Below are 16,922 nucleotides of genomic sequence, written 5' to 3' on the forward strand. Positions count from 1 at the left end.
ATGTAAACGAAAGGTCGATATCTCGTGAGATTCTCGTTGACATAACGTTACTCCATGCCATGCCATAACAGAAAGAATGAGAGAGATAGAGAGAGAGAGAGAGAGAGAGAGAGAGAGAGAGAGAGAGAGAGAGAGAGAGAGAGAGAGAGAGATCTTCGAAAGCAGATGACCTTCGTCTAACACAGACTTTTCAAAAGGCGAGTTAAATGCGGCTAAACTTTTTTGCGATCTCCCCTTCGCGTTAAAAGCGATTTTCTGCGATTTCATCCGAGCGTACGATGAGAGCGAAAAAAAAAGCAAAAAGGGTGAGAAAGGTAAGAGGGAGGAAGAGATGAAGAGAAGGAAGAAGAAGGAGGAAGAAGAGGAGGAGGGGAAAGAGAAAGAAGGATAGAGAATGTTAGCTGCAGCACCTGTGCGTATCGCGAGCCACGTGGAAAATTCTAGCGTGCTTCCTTCCTTAGAACGATATTAACCGACTATGCTTGCTAAATCTCTTCGTGACGATCTTGAGGATGCTTATGGTAGTTGGTAAAGGTGACATATACGACAGAAAGAGAAAGAAAGAAAAAGCACGCGAAATTACCGTGTTATTCAAGAATTACCTTTAATTAATTAATGAGTGATGTAATACAATTTTGTGGGGGAGAAAAAAAAAGAAAAAGAAACAGCTATAAATTCCAACGAACGAATTTGTTGACTATTTGACATTTTTAGCAGGATCTTCGTGCAGATAATGTCTTTATGTTTATACAGAGTGATTCGATAATTACTGTCGTTTTAAATACACATATGGCTATGTATTATTATTTACCGATCTTATAAAAATTATTTTGGATAAAATGTCGGTTGTAATGAACGGATAAGAAGTTTAAAGTATAAATAAGTTCGTGTTTCAATAATTTTGGTATATAAAAAGGTTTCTTTTTTTTGTGATCAGTGAGTAATTATTGATTCACTGTATACATTATAAATATCATTTAAGCGCACCAATCACGTATCGGTAGTACATATTTTCGTATACCTTCATTAAATACTCTTATATTATTGCGAATGTTTTAAGTTTCCAATTTAGTATTAAAATGTTAATACTGAATACAATCTATACGTGACTAAATGATATATTAACACAAAAAAGACGTAATATCTTTACGTGACCAACTAAAAATGTGTTTAGAAATCAAGATAAGATTCGAAGAAGAAATGAAATACGTACGTAAGAGATTCATATTTTAATCAAAAACCATATAAATCGAAGAAATAGAAAAGCAGTTTGACCACGTTGAAAACGTAAAAAGAAGAAGAAAAAGAAGAAGAAGAAAGACAACCGGTGGATTTGTCAAGGAGAATATATCAAAGTGGTCCAAGCAGGATGCTTCTGAGAACGTGTCGACTTTCGCTCTTCGAAAGCTTCAAGGTTCCACGAGAAAACTTGAATCGACCTCGATTTATTCGTCCCCCGCTACTCTTTCTGTCGTCCTATCCGGACTAATCCTTCCTCACGTGCTTCGTGCCGGAAGGGTTCTAAAACCTCGTTTTCGCCAAGAACGCGCATGTGCGAGCGAGCGAGCGAGAAAGCGAGAGAGAGAGAGAGAGAGAGAGAGAGAGAGAGAGAGAGAGAGAGAGAGAGATATTACGTCGCTGATAGGAATGTAAGGATCTCATTCTTTTCTTTCGTACAGCTGTTCTCGAAAGGAAAGCGCGTCTAATCGTAGAGCAAGAAGTTTTCAATCGTCTATCATACGAGTGCGACAGAAAAGACTACAATGAAGCTTTTTATATCTATATGTATATGAAAAAGAAAAGTGACGTTCAGACGATTTGCGATTCATGTTTCGTAGAATCTAGCGAATGAAGAGAAGCCGGAGAGTACATTTGCCGATATTATACATATATAGATGTAAACGATTTGGTAACTCGTAAGAGATGAGTACGAACGTATCCTATACAGACATACGTCATACACACACACATATATATAAACACATGTACTTTGCCTATGAACCCGTGTGAATGTCGACGAAGTGGTTAGACGTATATCGACCGTTCTATTTTCCGAATGGGTTTGGAAGTAGACGTCGAGAGGCTGTCACTCTATGATTTATACGTTTGTCTGCGCCGCAGGACAAGGTCGTTCTTCGTTCTCCTTCTAGCCCTCCCTCCCACTCCTAAATTCCTTTGTCGTCCGAATTCATCCGGTATATGCAAATATCTTTGATATCGCTTATTTCGCTCGTGTCGAAAGGAAACTTACAGACTTATCTCTCTCTAAGGAAATATTTAATTAGATGTGATTTTTCTCTGTTGAGAGAGAGAGAGAGAGAGAGAGAGATAAAGTTAATCGACGTCCATTGTACTTTATGTTATTACTCAAAAAGACGAGGACAAAAGAAAGAGAAGAGATTTTCATGTTACTAACGCATAGTATTTACGTATATCTTTTCCTTTCTTCGACGCGTAAATCGTCTAATTATATTTCTCTTTGACGACGACGCTAACTGATACACGTTTGCTACGAAACTACTGTCGTAATGTTGCTCACTGTTTATACGTTTGTAATAGTATCATCATAATAATCATGAATTCGTGCGATTAATTGCCATGCATATGATAATAATCGCTAGAATATTTCATAGGGAAAAATAATAGGACGTAAGTAGGTAATTGCGTTAATTACAAACGTCTAAGACCTCAATATATAAGATTCTTGCTATGTAAGATCAAGACAACTTCTTTTTCTCGTCTGTACAATTTGTACAGTTTGTAAACTATGACAGATATTTCTAACATTTCATTGTTAGAATTTGATAAGACGATACCATTTAACCACTTCCTTCTTTCTCTATATTGATATCGTAAACGGTACCATGGTTGAATTTCAAACATTATTCTCCTCTCTTCCTATTTTTATTTCGCGCGAATTACAATTCGCATCGAATCTGGTTCACGTTCGAATATAAATCCTTTCTTCTATTGACACATCGCATAAATAATCACACGCACCATCTTTGTAGACGTTCTTTGCAACGAAAGAAAAAAAGTGATAAAATATCCTATATAAATTATAAAGAAAAAAGAAATAAAATAGACTTACCTGTACGTCAAAATGAGTTGTAGTGTCTTGCGGTTGAGGTGGGCCTTGCTGTTGTTGTTGTTGCTGAGAAGGTGGCGGAGCTTGAGGAGGTGGTGGCGCCTGCGCCCCAAAAAGTTGTGCCGCATGAGAATGAGGATGTTGAAGATGATGCGTAGGTGGAGCCTGATGATGTTGAAGATGATGTGGTGGCGCTGGAGCAAACGCTGCCATAAAATGTTCCTCGCTTCCAACAACATCAACACCTGGTTTTAACAAAACGACTCCACCGCCGCCAGCGCTTACTGCTAACGTTGCTGCAGCATTTTTCTGAAATTCTTCCTCGCCTGGAGATGGTTGACGACTACCGGGTGTACGACTGAAAAAGAAACAAATTATACAAATAATGATTAATTTGACCGAATTAAGTTTTATTTAATTAACACGATATATGATTATTTCATGTAGAAATAACATGATTTTTGATTGATGATGATTTTCAATTGACGATGATTCATTAAAATAATCATCGATCGTATCTTTAAACTTAGCAATAAAAGAAATACACGATAGAAGACCATGTATTTTCTATATAAGGAAAAGAATGACGTAGTTCTCCAGATACTATGAAACCATCGTAGTAAATGTCAGGGACTGCATTGTTGCTCGTGACACGCGTAACATATTTCTTTTACAAAAAAAAAAAAAAGAAAAAGAAAAAAGCAGAAATGTAGCTTTATAATCGATAACATGCAAGAAACAAACTACTATTTTCATAAACACTGTTATACATTAATTATTTATATAAAAAATAATTAACTATATTTTTTTGCGAATACGAAATTCTAACCTTTAAAAAAACAAAAGAAAGAAAGAAAGTTGAAAATTACAATGTAGTGTTCTCACATGACCGAGCCTCTGAATTCTAATTTCACGTTAAAAAACAATCAACTAGTTTTACAAGATTCCATCATAGATGTAACATTATTCAATAAAATTAACGGTACGTTTAATATAATCGCAATGGAAATGACAAAATGACAAAAATGTTCGTAGTAATTAATTGACGAGTATAAAATCTTCTACACATAAATCATTATATAAAAACCAGTAGAATAACATTAATATTTACTATAAGACAATAATTTTTATTAGAGATTTTTAAAAATTCTAATCGATTGAAATACTCGTAAGCTTACGTATCGACTGAAAAGAAGAAAACGTATCGTATAGAAATGTCGGTAATGTTTTTTTAAAAGAGTACTGACCGCTGTCGCAGATGGCGCTACTTGACGAAAAGAGACAACGAGAACACGTGCGCGCGCGATATCGTCGACCGCGTGCAAGCACCAAGCAAGCTAGCAAGCAAACAAACAAGCAAATAAACACAGCTTCCAATTTCCACGCCCTTGACAATTATCGTTATAACTCTTTCTTGGCGCATCCGACGAAACTGATAAATCTTCGCAAGTATATGACACGTAAAAATAGGTCTATTATCAAGGCTATTCGTACATCAACAGTTTTAGCTTTACTATACGTTCAAGTACCAATCACTATCTTTGATATTCATTCACGTATACACTTATTTCTTTCTAGGAAATATGGACCTATTCCAAGAAAAGTTCCTGCATTTTAAATACTTCAGTGACTTTCAAATGAAATCAATGAAATCGATGAAAGCCGAACCAGCTTACGAGAGTTTGTTTTCATTTCCATCGATCAATACTTACTTGAAACCTTTATCATCGTCAAGACCATTTTGCGATGCTAATCCATTTCCTTGTGGACCAGCATCATCCTTCGAACTATCAAAAGGACTAGCAGATCCTTTGTCTTTTTCTTTTTTATCTGTGTCGGTATTCTAAATGGAACAAAAAATATGTATAAGTATATACATATATTTACAATATTATATATATGTTTATTGCTATCATATATATCGATATATATTTTTTATTTTAAAATAAACTAAAAAGACTTTACCATCATTTGTCAAACTTACCAATCTAAGAGAGACCATTCGTGGTTCTAAATCTTTCGGTGTTGTGGGACTTGAACCAAGTACATATTCAACCATCTTAACTCCCAATCCACCCGTTTCACTAAACAAAAAAAAAACATGATCTTATATAACAGAATTTTGGAAATATCAGATCAGATCGTAATTAAAACTCCATGGTAAATATTCGATATCAAAAATCTAGAAACGTTCGACCAACCTGCTTCTAGGGCTGAGGACTGTCCCAACTTCTGAAGTTTGATGATGATATCCGGTCCCAACACCCACACGTCTACCCGTACCCATCGATATTGGTTGTGACACTGCATGATCTATAAAATTTGAAAAAAAAAAAAAAAAAACAAACAAAAAGAGATTAGAAAGATTATATCGATATATTCGAGAACGATCATTTCTCGTTCAAACAAGAGTTATCCGATCGAAATTTTAAGGATCATTACTTTAGGATCTTAAAACGTACAAAACAGAACCTGGAAGAAATAACTGAGTAAAATGATACCGAGATTCGGGGATAGATTCGATGTGATATTAAAATTAGCAAAGCTCTTCCCCTAACTATGGAATTTTCGTTGATCGAAGGAATTCGAGAGGGTTAAAGGTGGGAGGGTTGAAGATTCTCATAGGGTGGATCGGTAGGCACGTCCCTGGCGTTGTTGGGACATTGCCCCTATACCGCCCTCGATGCCGATGCCGGGCGTCTGTCGCCATAGCAACAGCCGCGTTGCACCCATCCTCGTGAGGAGGCGGCGCACACGCAGGACCGTCTCGCATGTGCACGTTCAAGTCGCGGAATCAAGTGTTCAGTTTCGCAACACGCTGCCACTCTCGCGCCCCAACGTGCCAACGGTACCGAGACGCGTCTTCTTCACCTGGTGCCTTAGAGTAGAAAGACGCCAACAATAAAGTGGAATTATTTCTCGTCTTAATACGAAACGAAAGTGATACCCTGGCTTTGCTAATTTTAATCATACATTTTGCAATCAATAATCAAACTCATTTTTCATATAGCATATGCCTTTCAAAGACATCATCGCTAAATAAACATAGATCGTATTTAAACTTGACGCCAATCGATCACAGGATCGATTATACGATCGATCGAATATATCAATTCATTCATGTTTCTAAATGCATGACGTTAGCGAGATAAAAATGAAGAAATAACAGGATAAGATCGACAGGATCTGCCATTCAAAGTGTAACAAATGAAGATATCGAAATTTGAATGAATATTTGAGATGGTCCAAGTCGACAGAATCGCATCATTTAAAATGTAACAAACGAAGATATTCAAATTAGAATTAATATTTGTGATGGTCCAAGTCTACAGAATCGGATCATTTAAAATGTAACGAATGAAGGTATTATAAAATTAGAATTAATATTTGAGATGGTCCACATCGACAAGATCGATCATTTAAAATCCAACAAACGGAGATATCAAAATTAAAAGGAATACCTGAGGTGCTCCAAGTGGAATCTCGCCACATTTGGTGGTCGCCCAGGTGAAGTATCCCACCACCTTTTACACCACCCTCGTCCTTGGAACCGCCTTCGTCCACACCCCAGAGCTTTTTTGCCGAGGGAGCGATCTAAAACAAGAAAAATGAGGTCATAAATCGTCGAACAAATTTAAAATTGTATATAAATAAATTGATGAAAACTACTGGATTAATACTTGTTTGCATTTTACACATATTCCTTGTTTATTTTATCTGCGTATACATATATACTTTTTTTTTTTTTTTTTTTTTGAAATACAGATTCAAAACTCAAAATTGATCGAATATGACATTAATTTAGCCATCGTATATTCGTATAAATCGTACCTATTCTTGACAGCACGAAAAAATACAGAGATTCCATTCGGGACTCAACTATAGTTCTTCGCTGAGGGGCCGTTGCACCGATCCTAACCTCGCGCAACTTAAGATCCATGACGTAATAGAACGCGGTAAAAAGAGAATCGAGGAGAAGAGAAGCACGGAAAGACGCACGAGGATCTCGGAATTCTGTATACAGGTGTATCCCGATACGTGTGTGCCGTGACAATGGTACGATAGAACATGGATAGTGAACATACATACATACATAGGTATGTACATGGTAGTCCAATGTAATAGTTCGAAGAACGAATACATAGCTATGAACACGTGGTTCCATACGTAAAAACTTTAAATAAAAATAGTACTTTTATATACTGATTATATAATAAATATCCTTATACTTTTGTATAATATATTACTATAATGAAAATAATAATAAAATATTATTACACTTTATTACAGTATACTATTATCTAACAAAATCGAATAACTTTTGGTAGAGTAAATAAAAAACTGAACAAAAAATATCTAATTGAAAAATCATACACAAGATACCAATCAGATTTGGTTTGTTTAATATAGATATTGTTTTAAATTAAATTTCATGAAAATATGACGAAGTACAACATAAAACGTCTAATGCAAAAGCCGAAAAGATAGTTCAGCTTGTTTCATGTTTGTACGCGATAGGAGCCCATCTCGTCCCTTTCGATCGATCATTTTTCCTATGGGATTCTAACCGGTTTACAAAGCCGCATAACTCGTTCGATTTTTATCAAATCTTCCATTTGTCAATCAATTCACTTCGAAAACGACGGAACGAATCGGCGACTTCGTTAAATGTATCTTTAAATCAAACGATAAGAGACCGATATTGTAAAGATACCATCAAAATAAAAAAAAAAAATAAAAAGAAAAGAAAAAAGTGCGGTACGTTGTAATTCAACGTCCGAAAGCTATCTCGATATTCAAAAGAGAAAAATCTGTGATATGTGATCTGAATTTAAAAAGAACGTTTTCATACAGCATAGAGAGAGAGAGGGGGGGAGAGAGAGAAAGAGAAAGAGAAAGAGAGAAAAGAAGAGAAGAGAAGAGAGGAAAAAAAAGATTAGAAGAGAAAAGAAAAAGAAGAAAAGATTAGAGTAAAGCAAAGAAGAGAAGAGAAGAAAATTGAGAAAGAAAAAAAAGGAAGGGGAGAGAAAGAAAGAAGGGAGGAGAGAAAGATAGAAGACAGGAAAGAGAGAAGAGAAGAGAAGAGAAGAGAAGAGAAGAGAAGAGAAGAGAAGAGAAGAGAAGAGAAGAGAAGAGTAGAGTAAAGAAGAGAAGAAACGAGAGAAAGGGAGAAGAGAAAAGAAGAGAAGAGAAGGAGAGAAAGAGAGAGGGGGGGAGAGAGAGAGAGACAGAAAGAGATCGAATGGTTTCGACGAAACGTTTCACATCGATCAAAACTTGTGAATATAATCTAAAGTAAGGAGAAGAGAGTAAGGGTAAGGCTCGGTCAGCCGGGGATGATATGCCGCGAGTATCGACCGCGACGCCGGCCGGTGGAGACGCTTTCCACATCGCGGCGTATGAGAGAGAGAGGAGAGAGAGAGAGAGTGTGAGAGAGAGAGAGAGAGAGAGAACAAGAGAAAGAGAATGATGGCAATACCCTCCTCCTCCCTCAAAATCGTTTCTCCGTCGCGCTACCGTTCGCATCGTAGGAGGACGGGGCGCTAGGACCCGCACCCTCCGTGCGACTGCTTCCCTACCAGGCGCGTCCACCCACTAGAGAGAGAGAAAGAGAGAAACGTCGGCTACCCCCACTATTGCGCGCCTAGCCGTCTACTCCCACCACCACGACCACAGGCGGTCGGTCTTCCGACGCGCAGCGTGGACGTCGCTAAACAGCCACGGGGCCACCGACCCCTCCCCAGGCCCCCGGCCACGGGTCACGGCCACTGTCCGCGCGCGTTGGAGGAGCAACCACACGAAGGAAGCAAATTCCCTCCATCTCTTTCTTTCTTTCTTTCTTTCTTTTCTTCCTTCCTTCCTTCCTTCCTTCTCTCTCTCTCTCTCTCTCTCTCTCTCTCTCTCTCTCTCTCTCTCTCTCTCACTCTCACTCACTCACTCACTCACTCACTCACTCACTCACTCACTCACTCACTCTCTCACTCTCTCCTTTTACCCATCATACTAATTATCTGTATCTAAATAATCTATGTTTCCATCAATATCAATAATAATAAAAAAGAAAGTTCGTTTTTTATATATACATACACTTTGATAAAATTAATTTGAAAGTGACTAGATTCATTCTAAAAGTAAGAAAAGTCATTATGAAAGTGACAGTCTCCAAAGAATCTCCATTAACCGATACTTGTGTTTACATTGTCGTATAAAGAGATTTATATCACGCGATTCCTCAGTTTTCGGAATTTCTATTTGTCTAATCTAATGTATATGTTATGAATCTTCAAAATGTTATGATGAATAGTCGTCGATATACATTAAGGATCTTATTATCGATCCTACAGATAGTAAGGACTGTAATACACATCGATAATGTACGTATCTCTTACAAATGATAATGGAATTGAGCGTTTAAAATTATGCGAATTTTGACGTCATAGTATTCGATAAGTAAGGATTACTATGATAACAACTAGTATGTTGATGTCCTTGTCATACACATTCAGTGATAGGCTACGGAACGTGACCGGTACGTTTAGGTTCAACGACACGTGTACGTCACACCTGCATGTATCACTTCTCGCAACACTAGGAAATCAACGGCAAATATAATAACGTCATATATCATTTATTATTGTATATGACTCGATATACGTAATATATATTCTTTTTTTTCTTCTTGTAACTATAAATTTCTAAATATTTATTTAATATAATTATCATTCGATTCTATGAAATCTTAACATCCGTTTACGATACTAATCCTTTTTGGAAAAATCGATTTCTATTAAAATCTAGTTCATTTTAAGCGATAAATCCATTGCTGATTCAGAGTTACATGAAAACGAGATACTTCGAGTACTTTGGATATTGATAATATTACAAACAAATTCGATTATACGTTTCAATCGTTTATGTAAATTTTACGTAAATTATTCAAAGAACATGGTTTTCCCTTCTCTCCCTCCCTCTCTTCCTGTTTTTATTTTTTCTTTCCTTTTTCTTTTTTAGTGCAAAAGCTAGGTATAAAATTCGCATATATTACGAGTATGCAAACAAAATGATAACAAATAAAATGAATCCAAGCTGATCCAAGCGAATTTTATGGAAACAAAACGATGATTAAAGTATGATTCAAATCGGATAAAATCGATCAAAAATTTGCTAACATTCTCGCGTAAATTTAATTATTATATATTCATGTAACAGAGAACAAAAACATTCCTGTTTAGTTACATTATACATTCACGTTTAATTTATTACAAATATAATTTCTTTATTATATATGTATATATATTCTCTTACTATTATGTATACATATACAACTAAACTAAATAAAGATATAAAACTCTAATATATATACATTATATAATAGAATTATATAATAGATTATATTAAATCATATGTAAACATTGGAAAAAAAATATTTGTTCTTCCTCTCGTTAATTTAGACGTCTAGCTTTTTAAGTAAAATAGATAAAAAGAGAATACGTGTGTATGATAAAATTTTTGTGATTCAAGGAGAATGTAAACAATGAATAAGAAAAGAACGTAATAAATAGGAAGCAGCAAATGACAAAAATTCGATTGGTTACCTATCATAATTACCTATACTACTCGACTAATCTTGATTAGAAATAAATTCTAATTAGTTCTTTTTTTCACAATTATATGTATTGCACATTAAAAAATTAAAGAAAGAAAAATATAAAAACTTATTTCCTTTAGAAAAATTATATATCGGTAGTGATAATAATTATAAATACTATAAAAACGTAACTTTCATTTTTCTTCTATCACGCGTGCTCTAGTAGTAATAGTTAATAATATCATTAAATTTTAATGACGTTCAAAAGGAATTCTTCTCAAACGACGCATCAAAGATATGAAAAAGAACATTAATATATCTAAGAACAAAAATTAACCTAAATCTATATAGAATGTGTATTAATTAATTTTATAATAAATTGTGTATTAAATAAAACTTTATATCGAGTAAATAAATAAATAAATCGTGCGATCGGTACGAGCATAACAATCGCTGAAAACATAATAATTGCTCTTAACGAATAAAAACAAATAACACTTTGGACATCGTCCTTTCGATATAATCTATATTTACGTAGATTCTAATCGCAATGTACACTTACATTCGTTCCATTCGAAAGTACATACGAAAAAAACTTGAATCTTTAAAACCCTAGGAAAGTCGAAATGAAGATGAACGAAAACATTTTTCAAAGTCGGTAGCTCTTATTTTCATCGTGAGTTTCAGTTTCCGACACTTTTATTTCAAAGGTGTTTACTATGCATAAAAAAAAAAAAGTAAACATTTGTCGAGTCGCGTATTTGTTCTTTTCTCAAAGGGAACAAAACGAAAAAGGGAGAAAAAGAAATGTAAACAGAGCTAAAAAGGCAGATTTGGTGGAGGAAGATCGCTAAGGAAATGTAAAAAAAAAAAAAGAGAGAGAAAAAAGAAAAAAAAAGTAAGAGAGTAAGAAAGAAAAAAGAAAAGACCGGTAGGAATTGGCGAGAAGCGCGTGTTTCGACACTTCCATGCGCCGCGCGACATGGCACTGCGAGCAGAACGATCATAACCTAAAAAAGATCGCAGCTACTACTCGTGGACGCATCGGCGATACGCGTTTGACGTTTTGCTTCTTTTCACACGCGTACGAATACGAATACGATTGTCAAGAAGAATTTGAAAGAAAAAGAAAATGAGAAAGCGAGAGGAGGGGGAGGAGAGAGAACGAAAAAGGATAAGAGATCACATCGTCGTTGGATGTAAATACCATATCGGCTCCCAGATCCTTCATGTCGCAGTAAAGAAAGAGATCCCCCGGTGGTTTCATCCAGTCGCCTGTGCTCGTGCCTGCACCCTGGCCGTATCCTACTCCGAAACTCTCCACCGTCTCCGACGTAAGCAGAACTCGTTGCGTCGTCACTACCACCGCCGTCGTCGTTGGATTCGCCGTTAACCCCGTTTCGTTGTAGCACAAACAAACGCGCGCCGGACGAGAAGAAACTCGACGCGGCGCACTCTCTCACATGCACTGCTCGATCGATGGGAGAGAGGGGAAGGAGGGAGGAGAGGGAAGGATATATTTTTTCGAGACGAGACGAAGTGATGGAGGTGGAGAAGGTGGTGGTGGTGGTGGTGGTGGAGGTGGAGGTGGATGAGGAATAGGAGGTGATGATGGAAGGGGAGGGGGAGGAGGAGGAAGAGAAGAAGCAGGTGATGGTGGAGACGCTGGAGGTTCCGTAGCACGCGCGAGAAACGAAGACTCTGTCGTAAAAGGGCGGCCCCCCTCCCGTTGCGTCCAATAACTTTTACGAAGAGAGAACGAGAAAGGGTGGATGATGCCGGTTGATTCAACTCGCACTACGCCACCTCCTATCCTGCAGCACTGCTTTTCTCTTTCTTCCTTCCTCTTCTCTTCTGTTTTGTTCGTTTCCTTTTTCTCTTCCTTCCTCGAGGACAAGAACAAACGTGCACGCTCCGTATCTCTTCGGCACCGGCAAGCTAGCCGATGAGCGCGACTTAGTGACGTAGAAACGGTACGAGACACACACTCACTCACGCACGCACGCACGCACACACTCACACGTAACACACACACACGCGCAGAAAGAAAGACAGAAGGGAGAAAGAGAGATGGGAGCGAGAGACGGCGAATCCTTGGGTCCGCCCGTTCAACGATTCGACACCTTCGGTATACCGATGCTACCGCCGCTATCTAAACGTAGTTCCGCGCTCGTTCTTCCTTGCTTCTTCGTTCTACACCACCGCCACCGCAACTTTCTTTTCCTCTTCCTCCTCCTCCTGCACTTTCTTCTTTCTATTCCTTTTCTTCTTGTTCACCTCCAATGCCTTTCTCCTCTCGCACACTTTGCACACTTTTTTACACTACGCGAATACGCGTTTTATTTCCAGGGATACGATTTGCGAATCGATCGCAACGCGTTTACTGAACAGCTTCACGTCCGTCCTAGCATGTCGCGGAGAATGCGCGTCGTCTTTCGAGCGTCGGGGTAACGTTCGGCGTCGTTGAAATTATTACGAATAGCTTTGACACCCCTCGTTTTCTCGAAATTTTCTTGTTCGACCGGCCTCTCTGCGCTGCTGGACGAGACGAACTGATCGTCTAAATGAAACAAAGAACGACGCGCGACCGTAGCGCTCTCTGCCGTTGACGGTAAACGACTATATCTCTTTCTTCACCCCACTATTTGCGAGTACCACGCGCGACTACTCATTTCGACCAATCAACGAATTTTCAAGAAAATTCGCGCCTACCCTTCATCCAAACAGATTCGTTATGCCATTCTTTTAAACCTCACGTGCCCTCTCATGGCAAATCCAAGAAAGTTTGACCGCGTGGACAAACTCTAACTAACGAGTCCGAATTAATTTTTTTTTCTTTTTCGAAAAAAAATGCGAAATGCAAATTCAAGGATATATGCTCGTTATTGCATGGAAAGATTATTGAAATTATTGCAACGAGATACCATTTTCAATAACACTAAAAAAAATGGTTCAAGTTACGTACGATAACAATATTGAAATAATAACAATTATGTCAATATGATATTCACGGTAAAACGATTAAACAAAATGATAAGATGTTTTGTATTTTATATTGACAACGTAATAAGTTTTATCGACATGATGTTTGATATTTAAACGTAATTATCTTCATACCAAAGACTTTTGCACGCTCGAATTTCATATGTGACTAGGAAACCGCCAAAATCTAAGCATTCTTTCTTTTTTTAACGAAAAATGGCGCGCGAAATACGAACTGATAGTTTAAATTCAAGGATGCGATCAAATTCTTGCTTAAGCAGTAATAATTCTTGCTTAAGCAGGTAATATTTATCCAAGTAATTTATTGAAGCATAGACAACCAAGTAGCTGAATTTTAACCTTGACACGATTTTCGCAAGTTTACTCATCGAGTGGGCCTTGTCCATGGCACGCTATGTCAACCATAACCTAAATCGATTCATTTATGATTGAATAAACCCGTAATTTTCGATTTTAGAAATATTCGTGCTAGACGTTCCTACCAAAATCCTTCAATCTCAAAATTAGGAGTATTGTTTACAATTGATTATAAATATTTTATCTATCGCCACATTGCTTGATATTAGGACTATTAAAATAATATCAGTTTATAATATTTATTACAATATATTTGTAATAAATCAAAAGTTTAAAGAATATAAAAATAGTGTATTTAAATACACATTTTTAATGAAAGCAAATAATTATAAAAGATCCGTAATCGTACGTATATATTAAATGGTGCAAATAAAACGTGATATCATGTCGAATGATATGAATTCGTGCACAAGTTGAAGAGTTCGAGTTAATTATGTCTAATATAATAAAATGATATCTACGTACAAAGTGTGATAAAGATGAGATTTATATAATTTATGATATCTATATAATAAATTAATAAACAATATTAATTCTAATCACCTTTGCTAACTTGTAACTTTTTAATCAAATTATTATAGCTTAATTGGTTTGCACTAGAACATTTATGAATTAAAAATATACATTAAAATTAAACTTTTATGAAATTAGATTCCTCTTAATCATTGCGATATAATGATTTATATAAGATTAATTTCTATTGCACAATGTACTCACCTGTCCATTTCTAAATTGCTGTTGCTGCTGCTGTTGTTGATGGTGAAAAAGTGCGACTTGCTGCTGGGCTGTCATTTGATTATTAAGGTAAACCAAATGCTCTGCTCCAGGAGCTCCACTCTACAAATATATAAAATATACATATAATAACTATTTGTATAAATAATTTATTAAAATTACAACAACATATATGATAATTAATAAAATTTATTAATTACACACAATGTGATTAGAAGATGTAATTACCTTAAGCTGCATAGGATGAATCTCGTATGGTAAATGTATGTTATTCATTGTTTGTAAACCCAACTGTTGTGGTTGACTTTGTTGTGGTATACTGAGTTTAGTCATGGGATATTTCCATTTTTCTTGATTCTGAAATAATTTCAAAAATTATATAATATTTTTTATTATTTACTTTTCATTGTAATATAACCATTTAAGATTTACTTACATTATCGACAATAGTATCATCCGCTAACGTCCATGTTCTTGGAGTTTGTTTTGTTTGGAAATTTGCAGATTGCGCATTAAATTCTGGTTCTGTAGGTCGTTGAAATACATATCCAACCATAGCATCATCTTGAGTTCTACTAGCTCCAATCTGATGAGCCTGACCAGGCTGTATTCTCATACTATCACCACCCGCCATTGCTTGACTACACTGTTCTGCATCCTTTTAACAACAAATATTACCACATTTATGACAATTATACTAATTAGATAAGTATATAATATTTTAAAAATTAAAGAAAACATATTTTTTTCTAAACTTATTTACAAAATCCTTATTTATTATCATGTTATAAATCAATAATATATCTTAAGTAAAGAATTATCAAAGCTTTTATATATACGACTCTGTCTTGAAGAATATAAATTACTTATTTATCTAATGCAATACTTGAGTAGTGAAATATTTAAAAACCTTGCAATATTTCAATGTTGCATCTTTCCATTTTGAACACAATTAACATAATTTCCTATTATTACAATAATAATCTAATACTATAGCACATACTAACAACTTTGTTAATCAAAGTATCAACAGTGACTCATTCATCTCAAACGATCGATCTTTAATTTGAACCCGCGTATATTTCTAAACTATATGAATAAAAAATTGCGAAAAAATGATTTCGGTTTTCATTATCCTATTTTAGTTCGAATAGAAGAAAGCATTAAATATGAAGAAGGTTAAGTAAAAGAGAGAGAGAGAGAGAGAGAGAGAGAGAGAGAGAGAGAGAGAGAGAGAGAGAGAGAGAGAAAGAGAGAGAGAAAGAGAGAGCAAAAAGATAAAGAGTCGAAGGAAAAGGAGAGAGAGGGAGAGAGAGAGAGAGAGAAAGAGATAGGCAGGCAGACAGAGAAAATAAAGAGGAAGAAGGGCAATAAGAGAAAATAATAGAAACAAAGAGAAAAAAATTGTTTTCTTACCGTGGGTATGTGACCGTTTGCTGAAGGATGATGCAGTTGTATTGAAGGTGCCGGTTCACCACCGGCGCCAGCGGTGCTCGCACCGAGCCACTTCATCGTCCTGTCAAACCCGCAGCAGCCGTTCTTCCGCAGGCACACACACGCGCCGTACGAATGATATAGTATAAGACGAGCGAATGAGCGAGCGAGCGAGAGATCGAGCCAACGAACGAACGAACGAACGTACGACCGACCGAGCGAACGAACGTGCGAACGAGTGAGCGAGCGAGCAAATGCACACAAGCGAGCGTCCGTAAATCGAAAGGTTAGGCTCGCAACGAAGAACCGGCGTTTGGGCGAACCACGCACGATGGTGATCTCTCTTCAATGTCCGCTACGTTTCTGCCGCAATAACATGTTCCACGCGTGGCGCGTTAAATGCGTGACATCTCTCTTTTTCTATCTCTCTCCCTCTCCCTTTCTCTTTCCTGTCATTTCCACAACAACGACAACGGCGACAATGACGATGACGACGTCGACTATGACTACGACGACGACGACGGTAAAGTTGACGATGACGACAAAAACGACAACGATGACAACAACAGCGACTATGCAACACGGACGATACAACGAGGACGATCGACAAGAAAGGAACAACTCCAAGGGCGATATATTTACGATCGCTTGCTGAACGCGAGCGAACGCCAGCCAGCGCAGCCAGCAATGGCAGCTGCTGCTCTTTTGTGGCGCGCG

At 36.8% G+C, this 16,922-nt stretch overlaps 1 protein-coding gene across 3 annotated transcripts in view; it reads right to left on the bottom strand.

Moving 5' to 3' along the window:
* The window catches only part of LOC122626930 (maternal protein pumilio), a 54,129-nt gene extending 37,813 nt beyond the window's left edge, over window positions 1-16,316 (bottom strand). For 2 of the 3 annotated variants that reach the window (XM_043807536.1, XM_043807535.1), the window contains exons 1-9: window positions 16,188-16,316; window positions 15,208-15,429; window positions 15,000-15,128; window positions 14,754-14,873; window positions 6,550-6,682; window positions 5,290-5,401; window positions 5,073-5,172; window positions 4,801-4,931; window positions 3,092-3,446 (exon numbers count right to left, since the gene is read on the bottom strand). In XM_043807536.1, coding sequence (XP_043663471.1) covers window positions 3,092-3,446; window positions 4,801-4,931; window positions 5,073-5,172; window positions 5,290-5,401; window positions 6,550-6,682; window positions 14,754-14,873; window positions 15,000-15,128; window positions 15,208-15,429; window positions 16,188-16,283 — 1,398 coding nt within the window. In that variant the 5' untranslated portion in view covers window positions 16,284-16,316. Of the gene's footprint in view, window positions 1-3,091; window positions 3,447-4,800; window positions 4,932-5,072; window positions 5,173-5,289; window positions 5,402-6,549; window positions 6,683-11,883; window positions 13,480-14,753; window positions 14,874-14,999; window positions 15,129-15,207; window positions 15,430-16,187 lie in introns of those variants that run through there. The other variant, XM_043807537.1, reaches the window with a different exon arrangement.
* Window positions 16,317-16,922: the final 606 nt, after the last annotated feature.

The sequence above is a fragment of the Vespula pensylvanica genome, chromosome 2 (assembly GCF_014466175.1).
Source record: "Vespula pensylvanica isolate Volc-1 chromosome 2, ASM1446617v1, whole genome shotgun sequence".
Taxonomy (NCBI): domain Eukaryota; kingdom Metazoa; phylum Arthropoda; class Insecta; order Hymenoptera; family Vespidae; genus Vespula; species Vespula pensylvanica.